The sequence below is a fragment of the Haplochromis burtoni genome, unplaced genomic scaffold (assembly GCF_018398535.1).
Source record: "Haplochromis burtoni strain Fernald_Lab_line unplaced genomic scaffold, NCSU_Asbu1 Contig_414, whole genome shotgun sequence".
Lineage (NCBI taxonomy): Eukaryota > Metazoa > Chordata > Actinopteri > Cichliformes > Cichlidae > Haplochromis > Haplochromis burtoni.
The window spans coordinates 280483-304108 of record NW_024582775.1 but is presented as its reverse complement, the minus strand read 5'-3'; the positions used below and the strand labels follow the sequence as shown (position 1 = coordinate 304108).

Sequence of the window (23626 nt, the reverse complement as noted above, 5' to 3'; positions counted from 1 at the left end):
AGCTGAAGGCTTTTCAGTGAGTTTTTGGACATCCTGATAATAATGAATTACAGTCGTCCAGCCTGGAAGTAATAAATGCATGAACTAGTTTTTCAGCGTCACTCTGAGACAGGATATTTCTAACTTTATATATGTATATAAGAATATATTATGGCTTTACAGGATTTGTAAATCATCACATTCTGGGGTTTCTTTTGGGTTTTTTTTTTTTACATTTTACTCAGTGTTCCAACTTTTTTAGCCCCGTGGATGTATCGACATAGTGGGAGTTCAAAACAGGTAGATTTCGAAGCATCAAAGAGAGAAACCAGGTCACTGTTGCCATGTGCTTTGCCTTCACAACAGTCGAAAGGAAGAAGTCATTGTAAACACAAAAAGCTGTCTTCAGCAGAACCAGGTCAGACACCTGGCAGATGACGGAAAGACAAAACATCAACTACGAGAGAAAGAAGGCAAAGAGTTAACCGAGTGTCTTTTTTTTGCCATCAAATGAGTTTTTATTTTCTATTTAATTGTGATTATTCCTGTCTTTGTACTGTGCATTGTGTCTTCATGCTTGTGAAAAATCCTTACTTACCATAACCATTATCACTGTAGGAAGATGGGTGTTCGCCTAAAATGGCCTGTCTCTGTCTTCCCTTTCCACGGTCTGAAATACATACAAATACAGATAACACAAACCAATTATGTGAATGCGAGAAGATTTCACATATACTGATTTAAATGACATTAAAGAACACTTGGAAAGTGTTTCATTCATTCACTGCCTCGTTAGAGATCTGTTAGTACCAATCAAATGGTCCATTAAGGCCGAATGCTTGAACGGGCTGGGTCTGACTGAGCCTATGTTTGGCAGTGCTTATGTGCTCCCAGATCTCAGCGATTAACTTGATGATTAAGTCTTAATGTGTGACAAATAAATAATACTCTACTTCATTATACTGTTTGACAGACAGTCACAAAGTAAAAAAACACAACCAGAAGACAAGAGAAAGTGTCCTCCACTAATCAGAAGGCTGACAGTTCAGTTCCCAGCTCCAAACAAGCAAGTTAATCCTAAAAACGGAAATACAGGAGGTTAACAACAAGGTGGAAACCATCTAAAAGAGTTTCAGCTGAAACCCAAATAAATGCACCAGAATGATGAAAATAGTAAAGAATTCAAAAGAAATGGAAAGTGTACCACAACATCTATCAGACATGGTGGAAGGCAGCAATGAATGACTGCCCGTGGAACAGGGTCTCCGGCGTTTATTGATGATGTGTCTGCTGGTAAAAGTCTGAATTGTATGGTGCTAGATTCTCTGCTCAGGTTCAGTCAAATGGATCTACACAGCGCTTCACAGTACAAATGGATCCTGCCAAAGAAACCCAAGAGTGTCTCAAAGCAAAGAGGTGGGAAACCTTTCAGTGGTCAAGACCTGATCTCCACCCGACAGAGCATGCTTTTCAGTTACTGAAGGAAAAGAGACCAACAAAGAAGCAGCAGCTGAAGTTGGCTGCTTCAAAGGCCTCGCGGAGCGTCTACAGGGAGGAGACAGTGTTTTGGATTCTTGACTATATCTTTAAAAATCAGAGCCAGTTATTAACAGTGCTACATTTAAAATGATGCAATGTTGCAATTTTGAGTTTGATCAATCACGACTCACATCTGGAGCATTCATGAAACAGTTCAGCTGAACGCTTTTTTAAAGCAGGATTTACAGTTTGACAAAAAGGCCTCCGTTTCTTCCAGTGTTCATATTCCTGCAGAAACATCACAGAGGAAATCTGTTTCCTCCATCTATGTTTATTGTGGGATTCATTTGGAACTGAGGGGTAGCTTCTATCTGATACTGTGCCCATGAAAGAGAACGACACAGTCCTGCAGAGCCATGGCAGATGTTGCTAATAGCTGAGATCTGAGACACTAACATGCCACTTCTTTGGTACAAATCTCTGCCACACAGATTCACTGAAATATTGCCCTGGCTTTCCTAAATATTACATTATATTACAGTATTATAATAAATATCATTGTGACATTTTCTTGGACTGGGAATAACACAGACAACTAAGAATGCTGCTGCTTAACATGGTCAGTTTTTAATACATCAGATAAACTCTCAGTTTTAACAGCTGTAAATCTACACGAGCACAACAAGCATGCTCAGCGGCAGACTACATGTGAAGGTTATTAATGTCCTTTATATGCCTTCATTGTGTTTCCGGTTGAGTTGAGTTGGCCAAATTAAAACGGCCATGCTATGCACATGACAACTCAAGAAAAAGAAGAAGATTTTATCGATGCCATCTGCCATGCAGAGATCAGAATTTCAAATGAAAAAGATCAGAAATGTGAGGTTTCAAAGTGAAATGAAGAGCAGCTGCTGATTTTCTACAGTAGTTTTTTGTGTGTGTTTGTACACATTTATTTCTATTTATTTAATCCCAGCTGCTCCCAAAAAATAACAACAAAACTACTTATGGTGGTAATGGAGGTGAAAAAATAAGAAAAACAGTTTTGTGGTGGTTTTATTCAGAGAAGAGCAGGAAAAACAATACAAACACATGTGAACAGAGATAAGAAAGAGACAGTACCTGTGAGGCATCAAGCTTTCTCTTTTTTCTCCCTCAGCACAAAAGAACATCAACCTGCATTACATTATCATCACAATGATAAAAACATGACCATTATCAAAACACTCATCCATCAAAGCATTACATACTGTATATGCTACACACATGTTGGAGGCACACTGACATGACACAGACTTTCTGACGATCGGCCCCATACGTACTGCCAGGATAGTGTCTTATCCACAACACGTCTGTCTGCAGTGCTGTGGATCAATCACTGTGTCACATGGCTGAAATATGCACCCACTCAGGATCAGTGTTGGTCAAGTTACTCGAAAAAAGTAATCAGTAACTAATTACTGATTACTTCCCCAAAAAAGTAATCCCGTTACTTTACTGATTACTTATTTAAAAAGTAATTAATTACTTAGTTACTTAGTTACTTTTTAAAAACACGATTTACAACCCGAAGAGGTGATAAAGCGATAGATCTTTCAGCCCAATTCTACTTTTTCTACATAATCCATCATACAAAATGTAATCAAATGGAAAAGTCTATTTTTAAAACTTGTTTTATTAGTTTTAATCTTTTAACTTTATGCATCAAGCAAACATTTAATTATCTGCAACATTCTCTGACTGGAAGAAATTAGTTTAACATTTAAACCTATTTTCTGCACATTCCAGCACATAAAATAAAATATTTTTTGTGTTTACACTCAGTCTTTCAAATAGATGCAAGTAAAACACAGCAGAACATAAATAAAGTCAAAGACTCAGCGGTCCTGTTGCTCTATTTTCACCTGTAAAGCAGGAGTGGGGTAGGCGGAGGTTTACCCTGGTGCAGGTGTGCCGCGGTCAGTGGAAGAATCCGCGAGTTTCTCTGTGAGTTTCCCATTACGTCGTAGCTACTCGGTGCTTGTTGGAAGTTTAGGGGTTTTTTTCGCTGTAAAAAGAAGTTTTCTTCCCACGCACAGCGGACACTCATGTTTTTGTCACTTTTTATGGAATCAAACTCAAAGTAAGGTCAGTACTTCCACGCTTTAAACGCTGCACGCTCATACTCTCTCTGCACTGATATGTGATCCATTGTTGATCTGCACACAGCTGTTGTCACTAACGTCGCGCTCGCTTACGTCACTGTCGTGAGACATTCTCGCAAAAAATCACGGTTTTAGTAACGCAGCGTTCCTACGGGAAAGTAACGTAATCTAATTACCGTTTTTGCAATAGTAATCCCTTACTTTACTCGTTACTTGAAAAAGTAATCGGATTACAGTAACACGTTACGCGTTACTGCCCATCTCTGCTCAGGATAGTGGAGACAAACTGGACTCCATTTCAGTGAATCAAACTGGGATGACACAACCAGTTTTACGTTTACTTTCCACATGAGGCCAGGTTGGATATGTGTATTTATACGTTTGTCTGTTTTCCATGAATAAATGAAATCATCGTTTTATATCTACTGTGTTTTTGTCAACGTCTAAAATTTGCTTGACAATCTGAAACATTTCAGTGAAGTCAAGTAGGTGACAAACAGTTTTTCATTACACTGTAGAAATATGCACTGCAGTGAAATCACAGTACTGTGTGACCTATCAGGTCATTAAAGTAACATACAACACGCTTCAATGCAACTTTCCTTTGATTTAAAGAATAAATTCTCAGCTCCCAGGTGATGTTAAATTTATCATATAAATAATTCACTAACTATTTTTGTATTCTGGCAAGAATTTAACAGTAAAATACTCTTTTTGCTTTCCCCTGCTAAGCTTAGCAGATTTAGATCATTTTGTTTTGCACTCTGAGCCTGCTTGTGTATTAAAGTATCTGCTATGATGATAATGATAAGCTCAGTGTGCGTCTTTGCTGAGGGTGACCCTGACTGCATGATTTTGGGTTGTCTGACAACAGGCTAAGATGTTGTGAGAGGATCTGTAGTTGACAAGCCAAAACAAACCAGAACATCTGACTGTATTGATTGCAGCTTATGTATGTTTAAATATCCGTCACCCCTACACCTGCTGATGTTTTGGTCTCTGTTTGCGTTTGTTAAATGTTCAGCTTACATTATATGCACATCACCCATATGTAACATAAGATTCACCCAAATTTCTGTCTGTGATTGAATTGTGATGCAGCTCTCCAACGGAGTTGCACCTCCTCCCAAGATAGAGGATCCACTGGATGCTAATCACTGTGCTATGATCCAATTTCTTTCATGGACAGTATATTTTTACAATCGTGTGATCTCACAAAAGAGAATCAAAGAAAACCCCTTCAACATCATGTCCTCTTTATGATAGATTAATAGTAGCAGCAGTTATTGGATGAACGGACTTCAGAACCCACAGAAGGGGATTCTCAACATGCATCAGATACCATCTACATGGGAGTGAAGCTGTTAATAATTGTATCATGCACTCCCAGATTTGGTCTGAATACAAAACGAAGAACGTCAAGAGATGTTTTCACCTGTGGTCTCAGGTGAGCCAAGAATGGTCTCTCCAGTGCATTAATTACACAGGATGTGAGGACAAGTGGTCAACAGTCATTAAGCTTAGGTGTGTGGTTCATTAAGTGCAGTTTGCAGACACAAATCAAACATGCAAAGTGTACATAGCCGCATTTGCCTACCTTTGCAACAACTGTGGTTGCTACAGGTTGTTGTTTAACGAGAGGACTACACTATGGTCAGACCTCCCATTGCAGGGCATAGAGCAGCTCTAGCACCCCATCTTCTCAAGTGGGACAACGGACATACTATTGATACAGTCTGTATTCCAACAGCTATCAATACCCAACCCACAGAAGCGTTCTTTCACAGGAACACGTCGGGGACTGACATTTCTATTCACCCAAAAACTCTGCAGGAACAAAATGATGAACGTGCAAAACATGGAGGAGTGAAAGCAGCAGAGTATGACAGGGTAGAAGAAAAGGGGCAGGTTGACAGAAATGCACATTGGCACAGAGAAGCAGAGAAAGTCAGAGACGAATGGTGTTCGAAGATGCACTCAGCTGTCTGTGGATGAAAGTAGATAGAGCTCACTGTATGAATGTATGGTTAAACGTGACTTGCTGCCTAAAGTGATGATCATTTTATCTCACTATTTTTGTCATTATTATTTTATATTATTGTTCTGTTTATTTTTATCCTTCTGCCAAACTAATTTCCCCTTGTGGGACAATAAAGAAATTGAACTGAACTGAACTGAATTTAAAGTAGAAAAGTATCACGTCAGTATCAGTCCACTTCCATTTCCATAAGGTTAATAACCTCATGCTAAACGCAGCTACTAAAGTAAAAGGTACAAGTAATATGTAGGTCAGTCTATGAGCCCATAGCTATATGCTCTCCTCTGGTAACGTACCCTTTGACAACATCAACCACTTCCCCCTATGCAGCCAGGGCGACCTTGTTTGGGTAGTTTAACCATATCCATGAATGGCTCTGTTAGTCAAAAGCAACAGAACTTGTGGCTGATGAGCATGTTTATTTTATCAGCAGTGCAGGGAAAAAGAACTCTGTGCTACTTCCAGCTGCTCCCTTACCACAGAGGGCAACTTTGCATGTTTGATTTGAGTTTTCAGTGGCTGCTCTTCCTGACGTAACCTCTCCTTCTCGAACCAAACAGGGGATCTTTTACTTGAACAGAGTTTCAGACAACCGATATTCTGGGTTCCTTGATGTGCTGCTGGTGCTCCTCAGAACACTGCAGCTTGAAACACTGTTGCATTTTTTCACTAGCACAAGGAACTAACAAAGGGGTGCACAGTCACTGTGATAGCGTGACTGGTCTTCTTCTGTGGTGTGGGAGGGACCCAAACGGCTCTGTGGCTTTACCCAGTTTTAGAGGCCGTTCACACCACCTGGCTGCTGCCAGTAATGTGCAGAACTGCATCAGTCTTTTGGGCTAGTATTCTAACCTGTTTTAGCTGACACAACATATTACAGCCAAAAACAAATCTAGGTTTGGGCCCAGGGCTGGACATTCTGGTAAAAGCTGTAAGGCTATAAAGATAAAAATAAGAGATAAAACATTTTAAAATATGATTTGTTTGATCATCTAAAAATGTATTTCATGCCAAGATAATACTTCATATTTATGTGAATCTTCCCCAAAGTGCCTCATTTAGAGAAGGTCCAAAGCAGTCTCCCCAGTGATGGTTTACGTCCTCATTTGAGGTTTGACAGCGTTTTAGTAGATAATGGTGAATGGCTTGGCCATGTATTGAGCTGTGGTTTGGGGAAGGCCTCAGAGGAGACTGGCGGCTCATCATGTACTAAATAGAAGTTAAGAAGTTAAAGAATTGAAAAGGGGAGGGAGGGGCATGTAAACGAGAACGAACAGCTTGTAGAACTGGGGGAACACATATAGATGAGAACCAGAAGGAGCGTGTTTGGAGGCGTGGTCCCTGAAGTTCAGATACTTTATCTCCAAATATATAACTTCTATCAAAGGAACACAAATTCATTCATGTAGGTGCTGGATGGTGGAAATGATTAAAGCAGCACAAGAAAAGAGCAGCTAGTACAGAGGGAATATAAAGCAAACTAAAACTGAGCAGTAAAGGTACTAGCAACCACTATTGTGGAAGCTAAATACATAAAGAAATACATTTTCATACTCCACCAGAGACCCCAACACACCCCAGCCTCACTGGTGACTTGCCCCAGTCTGTGTCAATGCAGTGCACCCCCATGAAATCATATAACACAGCAGATAAAATGTATTTAGTGACTATTTCAACTAAACAGAGTTGGGACCAGTTCATCACAAAAACAATCGTTTAATGAATCATTTTAAAACAAGGCTGTTTAAGGTTATATTAGGCAGCCAAAACTAAAATATTTAATGGTCGTTAATGGCACTTCGGGGAATGTCAGAGTCTCACCGAGACTGTAACAAATAATAAATAATGCTCTGTGGATATCAAAAGAACATTTCACGGTGAAGCTGATACTCTGGGCAGCAGCTGTTAATGTTGCCATAGACCGAAGCCAGGGGCTGTGAGCTTACCGCTTTCAGATGTCGGGCAATTTTTAATCAGTGCTGTCTGGAAAAAAAAACAACAGTTTTTTTTGAATTGAGTGAATTCAGGATGAACTGACTCCAACATCAGTCTCATCACACAGTTTCAGATAATGGACCACACAGGACTGCGATCACACAACACACTCATGCAGTAATATAACGTAACAACTTTTGGCTTTAAACAAGTCACTGATACATAGTAATGAATCTTTCTATCAAAATATACAAATCAAGGAGATTTAGATGGCTAAAGGTAGAGCTCCTGATTAAGGCTGTCACAATATACTGGCTTTCACAGTTAGTATTTCTTAGCTGATAGCAGAACCAGGCCGTGTGGTTGACGGTGACTCAGCACCTTTTCACCTGTTTGATTCTTTCCACCAAGAATTCAAAGGCTTGGCGGTCAACAGCTAACTCTGTCTCAGACACACTAGAGGCTTTCTTTGGTAAGAGCATGTTCATGCTAACTAACCTAAATCCTTTGGCAGTTCTCGAGTTACATAACTTGCTGTTCACATTAATACTGATTTAGAGTCTTTCAGTCTCATTTGAGATTTGCTATTTAACGTTTCATATTTGAGGATCTGCAATAACACCAACACTGCTTTTTTAACTACATGGCAAATTTAGACACTTGAACCCAGATACGCATGTGAAGGAAGCTGACAGGGCTACTCACAGTCTTTATTTATTCACATGCCTACCAGAATATTTAGCTGTCATCTGAATAGCTACTGTATCTGCTTCTCTCCGTTTTTCAGACCTGTAACAGCCAATGAAATTCTCAATTTAGTGTTCTATCTTAATTATAAGCAACATTGTAAAGATAGTTCTTAGTTTATCGTTTTTGAATACCATTTTTGCAGTAAGGTGTCATTAAAAATCTGATATTGTGACAGCTCCAATTCAGACAAAATAAAGCAACAGAGAGCAGAGTTTTGATACTCATAATGTAGAATCACATAGCCAGAAACTCAACTTATTACCCAATAAGGTGTTTTCATCAGATTTTGAAGAGGAAACAAGGATTTGATTTCACTTGTTATGTCGATGTTTGGTAAAAAACATGCAAGATTGCTATAAAAAAGCAACACTGAAAGTTAAATCTAACATGTCGAGGCTCTGGAGAACAAAAGACGTTGTGCAGACCAGGTGTCAGGCTATGTGAGACTACTTCTGCAGACAAAAAAGGAGATTAAGAACACAGGGTAAAATAGGTGGAAAGGAGGCAGTGCTATCCTGCAGCGAGTGGCAGGGAAGGTGGCTCCTGGGCATGTTGAAGCAGCAGCTGCATGGTGGTCAGCAGGAGTGAGATCCATCTCTTTTTCTCCCTCTCTTTCTCTCTTTGCTGGGTTGCAAAGGTGTAGATGGAAGAAAGTTGCTGTGCATGGCCAGCCTGACGTTCTCTGCTCTCTCACTGTCCCTCAATGTGTCTCTCTCTCTTTCCCCACAGTAGGCAGAGGTGCAAGATTGTCAGAGGTCGGAAATTGGCTGATATGAGAGTGTTTTGATTGGAGATGTAGAGGCAGGAGGCGTAGGAGTCTCGGTGTGATGGAGAACTATGTTCCGGGACAATTTTCAGGACTACACTGAATCCACAGTCAGAAACGGGCAAATAACAACTGAAGATTTGGCCACGGATTCACAAATCACTAAAAGGTTTCCTAAAAGAGCTGTAGTGAAGGTGAATATGTCCCCACAGAGAATTCATGCTGAAAACAGTCCTACCTTCAACATTACAGCAGCTCAAGTATTGCAAAAAGACAGGAGCACCTCAAACAGTCAACCTGTCTGAGTCTGACCGTACGGCTGAAGTTAAAAGGGAGACTTTGACCTACCTCGTCTGACCAGGTATGGTTTTGTGTAGTCCCAGCTCTCGTTGTCATTCTTAATAACATTCAGACGTGTTGGCTGTTGAAAAGAAAGATGAAAAAAGATTCACGATCTAGCTGGATGGATCTGTGATACCAAGGAGAGTCTCAGAAGCCACTGAAGAAAACTCCAAACACTGCAGTGCATCAACAGTTTATGAGTTTGTCACACATTTGTATACCTGTACAGTCATTTCATGACACAAAGCATAAAGTGCACAAAAAGAAATTAACCAATTTAATTTATTCATTTAAATTCTAAAATGTATTTTGAAATGTGCAAAATTTAAGAGTAACATTTGAGATTTAGTTCTGGTGTGGATAAGGATCTGTTACTGGTTATACTGAGAACCCAAACAGGTTCAGTACACTTGATTTATTTGCTATATAAAACTAACTCAGGTTGGTAGAAAGTAGATTTAACACATTCTGAGTATCGTTTGCCGCAGGAAACCTTGCAGTCAGGGTAAATCAGTGCTGTCTACATAGCACAAAAACACTGTGGATGCTGCTGATGTTTCTCTTACCCTTGCATATTCAATCTTTAGTGTACAGCAACCTGCATAGATGTCAGCTCCATTCAGAGCTGCTTTCGCCTTCTGAGCACACTGAACCGACTCAAATCTGCAGAAGCTTGGTTAAGGAGAGGACGTTCAAACACAGAGATATATAAATGACATACATTTGCAGATACTTATCCATAGCTACATTCAATAATGGCAATGAAACCACATAGAAGCATGGGTAAAATACATACATTATTCCTTGCTCTGCATCTTCCTCACTCTTGTAGGGACTGTGGTTAGTCCTGCACTTCTCCATGGCTGGTGCTAGAAACAGCAGCCTTTTGTGAATGTGAGGGCTTGTTACTAGTTGCTGGTTTGACTGTTGACCATGCTGTACCAGCAGACCAGACAGCTAACCTGCCGGTTAATTAGACACATTTTGCTGCATTTATTTGTTGTTTCTTTCTCTTTTTCTGGCTTTTCAGCTCCACCTTTTTCAAAATACACTCCGTTCTACAAGTTGTGTGAGTGCACAGCAAAGGTAAGTACTGTTAAGAGATTTGAGTGGGAAACACAGTGCCAGTAATGGAAATGAAAGAATGGGCTGCTGTAGCATGTAGTGCACCATCCCTTCAATTTACACATCTGACCAAAAGTGTGTCACCCCACTGGTCAAATGTCCAGTATGCCAGATTACCGTCCAGCCCAGCCTGGTATACTTAAGGACTCTGAGCACGCCTGCTCTCGTCTGATCTGGGAAGCTAAGCAGGGTTGGGGCTGGTTATTACTTGGATGGGAGACCGCCTGGGAATACCAGGTGCTGTAAGCTTGGGTGGGGGTGGAGCAGGTCATCTACTGATTGGAAGGTTGGTGGTTCGCTCCCTGGTTCACCCTAGTCTGCATGCCAGATACCATTAGCCAACCCTAAGTTGCTCTCTGATGCATCCATCTGTGTGTGAATGTTAGTTAGTGAGCACTTAAAATCACAGCAGAAACTGCTTGTGAATGTGGCACGCTGTATTAAGTTCTTTGAGGACTCTGAGTAGAAAAGAATCAGACCAGTTACTGTAGGACAAAAGCCAGGATACAAACTTGACTGGTCCCAGTCTGTTACAGTGCAACTCGAGAGAGACAGACACTTGTATGGGCAATTTAGAACCACCTACCCCTACTGTGACATAAGACACAATCCAATTTACATTTAGTGGCCAACAGAATATGAACATGGGTTTCTGTGTCGTGTCTAAGAGTCTTGTCTTCTGCCACTGCAGGCTGACACGCACTCCCACAGCCGTTAACATAAACCCCCCTCAGCAGTGTTTCCAAAACTCTCTGTTTTAGGATCCTTAAGCATGAGGGTTATGAATGACAAGAAAGAATGTAGCCCTGCATCAGACTGGCGACCTGTGCAGGTGTACCCTGCCTCTTGCCCTGTGGTAGCTGGGATAGGCTCCAGCCCCCCCACCGACCCTGATAAGGAAGAGTGGAAAAGAAAGGATGGATGGATGATGGAAGAAAAGCACTAAATGATTCGTGTCAAATAATGCATGAAAACATATCTCTCTGGATGAGTGTCAAGGATACAGTCAACCCTTGAAATTCACGAGAGTTATGTTCAAAGAGGACCCACAGATTGTGAAAAACTGCAGATTTTGGATGTGGTCAGAAATGCCTATAAATGCCTATTTTTATAGTTTAAACACTAAACGTGAATTTGGGCGGGATCTTAGGGCTTTCACAAAAAACATTGCCATGTCCAAATTCATAGGCTGCATCCTCCTGAGGACATGGCCTTCGCGGTCTAGGTGTGCCAGGTCCTCCGAAGGCCGGGTAGGCCGGAAGCGAGCAGCTGTGAAATTGGACGGTGAAGCCTTCAGATCTGCGTCACCGCTGTCTCAGGGGCGTTTAATGAACTCGGCCGTCTGCTCCTTGCTGTCTAAAATATAACAGGACACTGGAGTAAACTCTCAACCGTCTCACACTTCTGTTTAATCAGTTTTCTGTTTGACGTACTGAACAACAGAAAAAACAGGCTTTCTTGTCCGAGGTCATTTAAGTGAAAAAAAGAAAAGAAAAGAAAAAGACAGCAGCCACAGCGCTGTAAACAGACTGGTGGGTAATAAGCCAATGAATAATACAGAAAACAGAGATTGGAGACGGAAACTGTTCTTGAAGTACAGAGAGAGAGAGCTAGCTGTGCATGAGTGTGATTTTAATAGTCGTGGAAGCAAAACAGCAAAATTCATGACGACATTGATCAAATGTGAAGCGCAGTTTGCTGCTTCTTTTGCTGCTGGCTCGGTGAATTTTGGTTGGAGAGACAAAACCTGCAGCTCAGAATCAGCGCAAAAAGACGTAAACACAGCGGACCGGACGCATCAGGATCGCTAAGCTCCGACAGCGTGTCCGTCTACGGGCCGTCGGGTGAGAAAGCCGAGAAAGACAAAGCTGATTCTGATGCGTCGGGTCTGTGTTTACGTCTTTGTGTGGAGTCCGTGTACCTGCTCTCATTTGCTGTTTGGTTGTTGTTGAAATGGTTTTGTGAGCTTTAATCTGAGAATCTGGCGTTTCTGGCAAAACACAGTTATATTTAAAAGTCGATTCAGGATTTAATGAATTGATATCGCTTTATTCAAGCTACTCACCTCCCACTTCCACCTGCACTTTCAACTGGACCACGGCCAATCAGAGAGGTCCCGCCCCTTACTATCTCTGATTGGTTTAGTCCACGATAGGGGCATAATGTGTGTCTGTTGTTGACCACAGGGAAGGTTGCAGATTTTTTTTTTTTGCTACCCGAACATTTGGTCGCACAGGTGCAACCAAATATTTTTTTTAGTCGCACCACTGAAAAATTTGGTCACATTTGCGACCAACATTGGTCGCACTCTAGAGCCCTGACTAAGTAGCTGCCGCCATTGTTGTAAACCGAAATTGGCTTCGAATTCTGGGATAGGTTGGGCCACGAAGGATACACCTGTATCCCGTCACTGTGACGTAATCGGCCTACAAATGCGGCCCCGGAAGGATGCAGCCCATGAATTTGGACACGCCCCATGAGAACACTCGGTGACACACTGAAGATAGCTACGTGTGGTAAACTGTTATGATGCAGAGTGTGAGGAACACACAGATTCACCCACTCAGTAAGGATACTCCACCATGGCTTGGATTCCATTTCGTTTAAAGATGACGATCCTTAGCACACTGCCAATGGGGTTACATACAGTGTACAGAACATCCTGCATCAATTTGGACACACACACACACAAAAAGACAAAATGCAGTATTAGCGTTAATCTATGAGTTTCTAATGGTGAGACCTTCATGTATGAAGGTTAAGACATGTAACTGGAACAGTGATGGTTTTGTATTTTTAACTCCATTCACTTTTATGTATATATTTCTTTATAGCCAAATCACAATGGCAATCATGACAAATATAACTGAGACACCTGATGTAGCAGGAATTTATGGAAGCCCGTTTCCGCCACAAAAAAAAAAAAAAAAAGGATCCATAACTCAAAATTTCGAGTTATTTTCTCGAAATTTCGACATATTAACTCGAAATTTCGATTTATTAACTCAAAATTTTGAGAAAAGCTAACTCGAAATTTCGAGTTAGCGCTGCCAATCAGTAATCTACGTGAATGACGTCATTTCCTGTTACCCGGAAGCTGAAGCCCTCAGCTACAAATGCTACAGCTAAGCTACCGGTATTACATCCAGTCGTGAATGCACAGATTGCTGAGTGTTTTCAGCCTGGCTTCACAAATGATGAAATCCCTGTGTTATTAGCTGAATCACATGGTGTTACTATCAGCAAACGTACTCGCGAAAGCGCCAATTTGTTGGGATCCGTTTTTGAGTGCGCGTTCCTCTCAGAATCAGAATCAGAATCAGAAAGGGTTTTATTGCCAAATGTTGAGCAGGTTTACAACATTAGGAAATTGCTGCGGTGCTTCAGTGCAAACATACTGTCATAAATTACGCTTAAATAGACATGAAAATAAAAATAAGAATAAGAATTAAAAGTGCTAAGTAGATAGTATATATACATGAGTGCAGGTGGTGATCAGTGCCAAACATGGAATGATGCAGTGAACACAGCGTAGGGTCATGTGTTAGTGGTGGGAACAGTCATACGGTTATTGTTCATGTGTCCAACAGCAGAGGGGAAGAAACTGTTCTTATGGCGAGAGGTTCTGGTGCGAATGGGCCGGAGCCTCCTGCCCGAGGGGAGCATATGCTTCCGGGTAACAAGAAAGCGACTTCATTCACGTATATTTTTGATTGGTAGAGCTAACTTGAAATTTTGAGAAAAGTAAATTTCGAGTTAATAAGTTGAAATCCATAGGAATTACACAAACACATTCTGGTGTAAAGTTTTGGTGATGGTTAAGTTAGGCACAGGCGACATATGTTGAACATAAATTTAAAAAATATATGCAAATGGAGATCGTAACACCACACTTGCAGGGATGATGAATACAAAAATCAAAACAGTTGATGTTTGTGCAAAGTTCTGCTCAGATTGCCCCTCCATTTAAAGAAGACAGACGGTACGACTTAATTATGAGTTATAAATGATTAAAAAACACGCAAGATATAAACCACATCCATCAGCATATCATAAAGACTATGAGTTATTGTTCGAAGAAGAAGGTACACTTAAGAAAAGAGAGCTGAGATGTCCCTCTGGATCTGTATGTGTGTTTACCGTTGTTATAGGGTAGAGTGGGTTCTGTATGGACAGCAGGAGCACTTTGTTCCCACTGTTGGGGTTGTCAGCATTTGTAGGCCTGGTGATTCTTTTGGATGTGGAATAATTAAAGTATGCTTGTTGACCTGATGACAAAATGAAAAATATAAACACAAACAGTATGCTACATTTGAGTATATGTTACCAAGTAAAAAGGAATGGAAGCAAAGACCTGCAATGTATACTGGCTCCTTGGCTCCACAGGACACACAGCGGTCTGCACTCTCCACTGCAGAGAATTCCACCAAGGCCTGACGCTTGAATGGCATCATCATCACATAACTGAAAACATACGCACAAACACCTGGATAAGACATGGACTGCTGAAAACTGTCTCCCCTTTATACAAGTTCCTTTGACGGGTCACTCTGGCAGCTATACTGCAGTTTTCTAATCTTATAAACAGCACATTTGTACAATGACTGAAACCAGCTTGTTGAATGAACAATGGGCTGTGAGGTGACTCATGACCATTGATTAATAATCATGAGTCCCATTCACAGAGAGTTGGGGAATGGCTGCAATCACAGCATTGTAAGATGGTGACAGATGTACCCTTAGGCCCCCTCCTCGATTCAGAGATGGTCTTTCCTTTTTCATCTAAATGGCCTCCTTGACTCAAACCAGCGTTCCTCCCTGTCCAGGATGTTACATCCTCATCATTGAAAGAGTGTCCACTGGCCTGTAGGTGTGAATAGACTGCAGAGTCCTGGCCTGACGAGGTGGCTCTTCTGTGTTCTGCCATCCTCTTCGCCAGAGGTTGTTTGGTTTCCCCGATGTATAAATCATTGTCCTGGCACTTAACAGCGTGTTATGTTACTATGTTACTCTGTTACTCTGTTTGTGTCGGGGGACCCGATTCTTGGGGTGGACCGGTTTTTGGTGCAGCGTGTTTTGGGGTTTAAAAGCCACAGGGACGAATTGAGGATCAAAGCCAGAAACTTTAAGATGTTATAGGTGACAGAGTTGATCATACAGACAGTCGGTCTTAAAGGTGCACCCTGTTTATGTATCTTCGGTAAACTGTACAGACTTAGTGTAGCTTCCCCTGGGTACAGCCTGCTGTATGAGGTCCGGTCAATAGCCTTGTCTTGTTCTAATTGCTTCAGACACCCTCTTCCTGTAACCACTTCCTAGGTCCCCTTTTAGGGGCTCATAAGTATTTTTGTCACTGAGCAAAGACAAAATTTTCTCAGGAACATTTTGTCATTTTGTCTGGTTTAGCAAAGGTTGGGGAAGCCTGCAGTCAGCTGAGCCTGAAGAAGTCACTTAGATAAGTGACAAAATGTTTCTCCCACTGAAAACGTCCAGATGAACAGAATCAACCTTTTGAGATTTACTTACCTGGATGACTAAGCATGCACCAAGACACTGTAAGCTTCAAGTCTCCCCACAACAGTATCATTAGAAGGCATAGCATATATCTTCACTAGTATTAAGATGATACCTAGCTTTATCTATCCATTAGGCTAGATAATACACATCAGTTAAACTGAAGAATGGTCATAAAGACATGGGTGACCTCGAATTTCCTGCTTTTAAATCCAGATAACATGGACGTTATTGTACTTGGCACCCAAAATCTTAACCAAATGCCTTCTCTGGACGACGTTACCTTGGCACCACTTCACAGACAACGTCCAGAATCAACTTTCTGGGATTCTGGAAAGAATATTCACAGAAACAGCCCAGAAATAGTTATGACAACTTTTTAGCATGATACTCAAAAAGAACAAAGGTCAGAATTGCTGCCATCATCACTGATCTAAAAGAAGTAATTGATGCTGTTTGAGGATGCTTATAAGGCCATTTCCAAACAGCATGAAGTCCATCATTCCACAATCAGAAAAATTATTCACAAATTGAAAAAAATTGAAGACAACTGGCAGTCTTTCCAGTCTTCCAGATCCATCCATCCATCCATCCATCCATCCATCCATCCTCATCCGCATTATCTGAGGCCGGGGGTAGCAGCCTAAGCAAAGAGGCCCAGACCTCCCTCTCCCCAGCCACCTCCTCCAGTTTATCCGGGGGAACACCAAGGCGTTCCCAGGCCAGCCGAGAGATATAATCTCTCCAGCGTGTCCTGGGTCTGCCCCGGGGCCTCCTCCCGGTGGGACATGCCTGGAACACCTCACCCAGGAGGCGCCCAGGGGGCATCCTTGTCAGATGCCCGAACCACCTCAGCTGGCTCCTTTCGATGTGGAGCAGCAGCAGCTCTACTCTGAGCCCCTCCCGGATGGCCGAACTTCTCACCCTATCTCTAAGGGAGAGGACAGCCACCCTTCGGAGGAAACTCGCTTGTATCCGCGATCTCGTTCTTTCGGTCACTACCCACAGCTCGTGCCCATAAGTGAGGGTAGGGACGTAGATCGACCGGTAAATTGAGAGCTTCGCTTTTACACTCAGCTCTCTCTTCACCACGACGGACCGGTGCAGCGTCTGCATTACTGCAGCTGCAGCCCTAATCCGTCTGTCGATCTCCGGCTCCCTTCTCCCATCACTCGCAAACAAGACCCCGAGATACTTGAACTCCTCCACTTGGGGCAGGAACTCATCCCCCCCTTGAATCGCTACCTTATCGTGGTGGAGGGGTTTGTGTGTCCCAGGGATCCCAGGGGCTATGTTGTCTGGGGGCTTTTGCCCCCTGGTAGGGTCTCCCATGGCAAATTGGTCCTGGGTGAGGGACCAGACAAAGAGCGATTCCGAAGATCCTTATGAAGAGAACATCGAGGGAACAGTTTACCCTGCCCGGGATAGGGTTACCGGGGCCCCACCCTGGAGCCAGGCCCGAGGGCGAGCGTCTGGTGGCCGGGCCTTAGTCCATGGGGCCTGACCGGGCACAGCCCGAAGAGGAGACATGGGCCCATCCTCCCGCAGGCCCACCACCCGCAGGAGGCGCCATAGGGGTCGGGTGCATTGCGTACCAGGTGGCGGCCAGGAGCGGAGGCCCTGGTGGACTGACCCCCGGCTGCCAAGACTGGCAATAGGGACAGTCTTCCAGATGTATCTGCAAATTCACCCCAACGTCAGACTGTGCAGTTCTCAGAGAAACTGCAAAAACCCAAGGGCTACATCTCAGACTCTGCAGGCTTCAGAACACATGTTAGATGAGTCAGTTCATGACAGTCCTATCAGACTGTCATGAAAAGACTGTATAATTATAGCTTGGAGTGATGATTTGGGCTACTTTTGCAACCACAGTAGCTGAGCACTTTGGAAATAATTGAGACCACAAAACCCCTCTGTATGTCAAAGTATTGTATAATCAAATAAAAGGCCATCTGACCAACAGCTGAAGTTTAGTCAAAATTGGGTCATGCAGAACAACAACAGATATTTTACTGCTGTAGATAGGGGATGGCTGAAAAAAGAAAGGTCTTAAGATGTTGCAATGGTTCAGTCACTATCCAGAGCAATGCTGGAGCCCCGTCAAAGTGACCATCAGTTTTAACATGATATGTAAATACTGTAGTAGTTTTCTGACAAATGCATGCAGTTAAATTGTTGAAACAGTGTAGTTTCTAAAATGGAAACCAATGAGCAGTTCCTTTTGAAACACCTGTGATTTTCTCTGTTGAATATTTATTATTGCTCATTAATTACACAAAAGTCTTTCCTATCTGATTACCTGATTAATCAATGGAGAAATCCCCAGAATATTCAATGACTAAAATAATTGATACCTGCAATCATTAAATGCATTCAAGGATACTTTCAAGTTTCAGATATCTTCAAAGCAGAAACACTCGAATAGTGTACACACTAGTTGCTGTCTCACCATATGGGTCCAAACTTTTCCAGGGCATCTATCAGGTCTGCCTCCACCACAGCCTCACACAGACCCCGAACGTGCACCACGGGACTGGGAGAGATACGATGGGAGTCCTCGCCATTATCCTGGAACACACACAGCCAGTCAGCCACAGTTATTCAATGATAGATGGACTGGTTCTTATATAGTGCCTTGCCTCGGAAAAGGCCCATCTAGAGGAACACAATTAAAAATTCTGTATCTGATAACCCTTCAAATACAGCAGACGTTGTGCAAAAATGTACAATTTATCATCGGACAGAGACATCCTGCATTTAGTTCCTAAACCTGACCAAATTGTTTTTAATGTCCAAACTTAACACATCCACACATCTTTTTAAAAATATGATGTGTGGAAATCTGTGATTATGAACACATATGAAATGTCATTTTCAGTGACACGGATATAAAGATTAAATACAAGTATTTCACAAACTGCTGTGAGACCACGTTGAACATTTCACGTGTTTCCTTTCTGGAAGTAAAAGACTGAAGAGTGATATGAGGAAGTAAAATGTGTTGTTGTTGCTGATTGTTTTGCCCGTCATTTAGTCAATAGGCCTATTACCAAATCGAATAATGAACTACAACAAGTTTAATTCAAATTCAATTTTATTTGCATAGAAAAAGTCTATTAACACAAAGTGAGTGAGAAAGGTGACTGAAGAAGAAAAACTCAATGCATCATGGGAATCCCCCGGCAGCCTACGTCTATTGCAGCATAACTAAGGGAGGATTCAGGGTCACCTGGTCCAGCCCTAACTATATGCTTTAGCAAAAAGGAAAGTTTTAAGCCTAATCTTGAAAGTAGAGATAGTGTCTGTCTCCTGAATCCAAACTGGAAGCTGGTTCCACAGAAGAGGGGCCTGAAAACTGAAGGCTCTGCCTCCCTTCTACTTTTAAATACCTTAGGGACAACAAGTAAGTGCGAGAGTGAAGTGTTCTCTTGGGTGATAGAGTACTATAAGGTCTATCTCAATTTAGAAGCCTATATTAGAGGTTATCCAGGTCTTTGTCTTTAATACATTTCTGCAATTAGGAGGTAACACATACCTCCTAATTGCTATGTGTTATCTGGCATTATAGACCGATAAAGCTGGGTGTCATCTGCATAGCAGTGAAAATGTATGGTATGCCTTCTAATGACACCGTCAAAAGAAAACACTGAATAATGTAAACAAAACTGGGCCTAGCACAGAACCCTGTGGAACTCCATAATTAACCTCAATATGTGACTCTACATGAAAAAAGGAGTCTATCAGATAAATGTGATACAAACCACTGCAGCGCAGTACCTGTAATACCTACAGCATGTTCTAATCGCTCTAATAGGATATTATGGTCGACAGTATCGAACGCTGCACTGAGGTCTAGCAGGACAAGCACAGAGATGAGTCCACTGTCAGAGGCCATAAGAAGATCATTTGTAACCTTCACTAAAGCTGTTTCTGTGCTGAGCTCTGAAACCTGACTGAAACTCTTCAAATAAACCTCTGCAGATGATCTGTTAGCTGTTTGACAACTACTCTTTCAAGGATGTTTGATATGAAAGGAAGGTTGGAGACTGAAAGAAATCCAGAAAGAAAGAACACCGCAAATAAAAATCACCAACCCTGCAAACGGTGTTTGCATGTCAGGTCCTTAGTGTTACAGTGTTGCTGGAAACCCACTGGTGGGATGACAGACCCGTGACCAGTTCAGCCAGTGATACTGACAACGCCTCCCAGGCGCCTCAATATATACAACCCCATGGGGGGGGGGGGCATATGGCATATAATAAAAGTTTGTAGCGAATAATGGCTTAATTTTAGTGGACAAGCATTTGGCAGGACATGCGTCGATGGTGCACATCCTGCCCTGAGGCCATTTCAAAAGAGACTTTGCGGCCACTACTGTTAATGGAGATCCCTTTGAGCACATTGGCATGGACCTTATAGTGCCATTTCCCCAAAGTGCACGGCAATATCGCTTTGTATTAGTTCTAGTGGATATCTTTAAGCAGTGTCACTGTGCACCTTTTCTGCAAAGAGTGTGGTGCAGGCACTGTTTCAGATAATCTCCCAAGTCAGGATCCCGACAGAGATACTGACTGACCAGGGCACATCGTTCATCTGTCGACCACTACAAGACAAAATCACTGGCATTAAATCTGTTCAAACCAGCTTCCACCAGCATCAGTCTGACGGGTTGGTGGATTGGCTGGATACAACTTTAAAATCCATGATTCGTAAGTTCATTCACAAGGATCAACACAACTGGAAATGTTGCTTAGACCCTCTGTTATTTGCAGAGCGGGTCGTGCCCTAGGCCTCCACGGCAAAGACAAACTTTCAAAAAACAGAAAGTCTAGCAAAGTGTTGCTCAAGACCAGTTTAAAAATGACAAGAAAGTCTGTCTCCTTGGAAGGAAAATATACATGAAAATGAGAAGTAGCTTAAGACTTTTACACAGTAGTGTATATAAGTGTATAAAACACCTAAAATAAAGTTTTTTAAAAGGGTACTGTATCAAAATGATGAATTACAGCCATTTTTATATGCAGTCCCTTATATTCTGAGGCACAAAGGAAAATATATCGAGTTTTTAAGTACATTGATATATTTTTATACAAGATATGAGATGTGACAATATCATTTATATCAATATAGTCTATGTTACGTTATAATTATACTTGTAGAGCCACAAGTTTGCCTCTCTTTCGTCTACTTTTGTCTCTACGCCTCGCCTCTCTCCTTCACTGAACATGACTCCCCATCGCTTCACCTGCAGGCAACGACAGGATGGACACGGCAGCTATCAAAGAGGAGCTGCTCGGTAAAAAGAAAACATTTGGAGATTACTATTTTAGTGCTGCAGCGTTACTCTCGTTAAAAGGATGTTAATGCTATAGTTGCATTACCCGGGGCTATCTGTGGTAACTCGTTAACAGAGATTTGCCGCGTTAATGCAGTTATGACGTTAACGTCATTTTAACGAGATTAACGAAATCTGAAAAATCGACAGTGCGCCTCATGTTTGAATTCTGCTTGTGCTTACTGACCTCAAACCGATTTTATGTGGTAGGAGCCTCGCGGAGTAATACATATTGTGCTTCAACGTAATATTGTTGCTAATTATTTGGCATTATTGCAGCAAACCAGCCTATGAAATGGATGAAACATATCATTACTGGGTTCCAGCGCTACACAAGGGCCACTCCGAAATCCTTGCTTCAAACATACCACCATGCCAATCAGATTACTTCTTCCATGTGAGGGTGAAGGGGTGACCCTTCTGGATAAGACAGTGAAGGTTGGCTGCGTTTGGCGAACAGTGTGGTAGTAAAACCAGGGACAAATGAAAATCGCTACTGTTAAATATTATAAATATAAAATATCCATCCATCCATCCATTCGCTTCCGCTTGTCCTTTTCAGGGTCGCGGGGGGCGCTGGAGCCTATCCCAGCTGTCATTGGGCGAGAGGCAGGGTACACCCTGGACAGGTCGCCAGTCTGTCGCAGGGCTAACACACAGGGACAGACAACCATTCACACTCACATTCACTCGCACATTCACACCAAGTGACAATTTGGATTAACCAATTAACCTAGCCCCACAAGCTGCATGTCTTTGGACGGTGGGAGGAAGCCGGATATATGTTAAATATAAATAGCAGTAATTTTTCAGAAGATACAGTAAATTAAGTAGTGTTAGTAGTGGGTGATATCATGTAAATGCTGTCATGTGTAAACATTGTCTTTTATAAACTATAAATGACATCATTGTAACTGATGTGATTTTCTTTAAAGTGGTTTTAATTAAAGGAAAAAGGCAAAAATTAGTTTGTTTCTTTATTCAACTTTTGAACAGTGGCACATATTCAGTAAATGTACATATACATATATAGTACATATTCAGTTAATGCAAATTATTTACACGGCAGTGCACTTCAGGCATAAATCTAGACCCCTAGATAAAACATTATGGGTCATTCCCACAACTCACAGCTTTACTGTGCTCCAGCAAAGTATCCAATATCAGTGACAACTCCTCCAAAGTAGCAGGTGGGATTTTTCTGTTTTGAGGACAGCTCCTTTTACCTGTCACTACAGATGGTCTGTTTATGTTTTGATTGAGAGCCTTTTTTGGGCAGCTGAAGAGGAGACGTCTATCTTATGGCCAACCTCTGGCTGTATCTTGGTCATATTACCCAGCAAACCCCAGTATGCAGGTTCATCTGTAACAGTCCTGGTGCCACGGATCAACACTGTTGCAGCGACATGGCTGCAGGTCTCCAAGACTCTGACCTTACAGCTGCAGTGGGCGTCTTCAACCTTCCCTGTGATGCTCACAGTGACCCATGGCTGCAATGCTGGTTCATTCCGTCTTTGAGAGTGCAGGACCTGAAACATACAAAGTTAATTTAAAGACAAGAACTTTAATGAGCCAAGGCCGACACAAATGTGTTTGATCTACTTTCTAATCCATTTATCACAAATGTAACAAAGTGTTTAGAAAGTTAGCACATACATGTCATTTTTCATTTCTTTATGTGTCCATCTATAGAACGCTGCATCTTATAGTGTAAATCTGCCTGTTCCCTGTCAGAAACCTGCCTGCAGAAAATGAACCTAAAGTATGTAATGCATGGATGTCATCACTTTAGAGATGGAGAAAGCATAAAGTTTGACTTTAAGTGACAATTATGGACACGTAATATGATAAGGAGATTCTGCAGGTCATTGATCAATGTATAAAACTAAAATAAAATTTACTTTTAGTGACACAGCACACAAACACGGAAGCAAGATGTATATTTAGAATTATTTATAATAAATATGAATAAATTATTGCGATTTCTTTAACCATAGAGAATAACTAAATCCTTCAGGACAATATCACATCAGTGCACTGAACTCACTGTGTTATCCATCTAACAGCCTCCACATGTTCTCACCAGTGTTGGGTAAGTTATTTTAAAATAGTAACTTAGTTACATTACTAGTTACTTCTATCAAAAGTAACTCAGTTACTTCAAGTTACTCGTTACTTTCAAAGTAACTAGTTACTAGGGAAAGTAACTTTGGTTTTAC

General features: G+C 41.8%; 1 protein-coding gene and 1 long non-coding RNA gene across 2 annotated transcripts in view; both read right to left on the bottom strand.

The window, feature by feature from the left end:
- Window positions 1-23626, bottom strand: part of LOC102301907 (heterogeneous nuclear ribonucleoprotein L-like) — a gene marked incomplete in the record, with an annotated part of 78661 nt that overhangs the window by 28617 nt on the left and 26418 nt on the right. Inside the window, 6 exon segments of the mRNA XM_042213069.1 lie at window positions 9440-9512; window positions 10000-10096; window positions 13135-13220; window positions 14699-14826; window positions 14913-15022; window positions 18522-18640. Coding sequence (XP_042069003.1) covers window positions 9440-9512; window positions 10000-10096; window positions 13135-13220; window positions 14699-14826; window positions 14913-15022; window positions 18522-18640 — 613 coding nt within the window.
- LOC121812042 lies at window positions 214-2971 on the bottom strand. Its single transcript, XR_006052833.1, has 2 exons — window positions 2581-2971; window positions 214-649 (listed from the first exon to the last, which is right to left on the bottom strand). It is a non-coding gene; the product is annotated as an uncharacterized LOC121812042 (long non-coding RNA).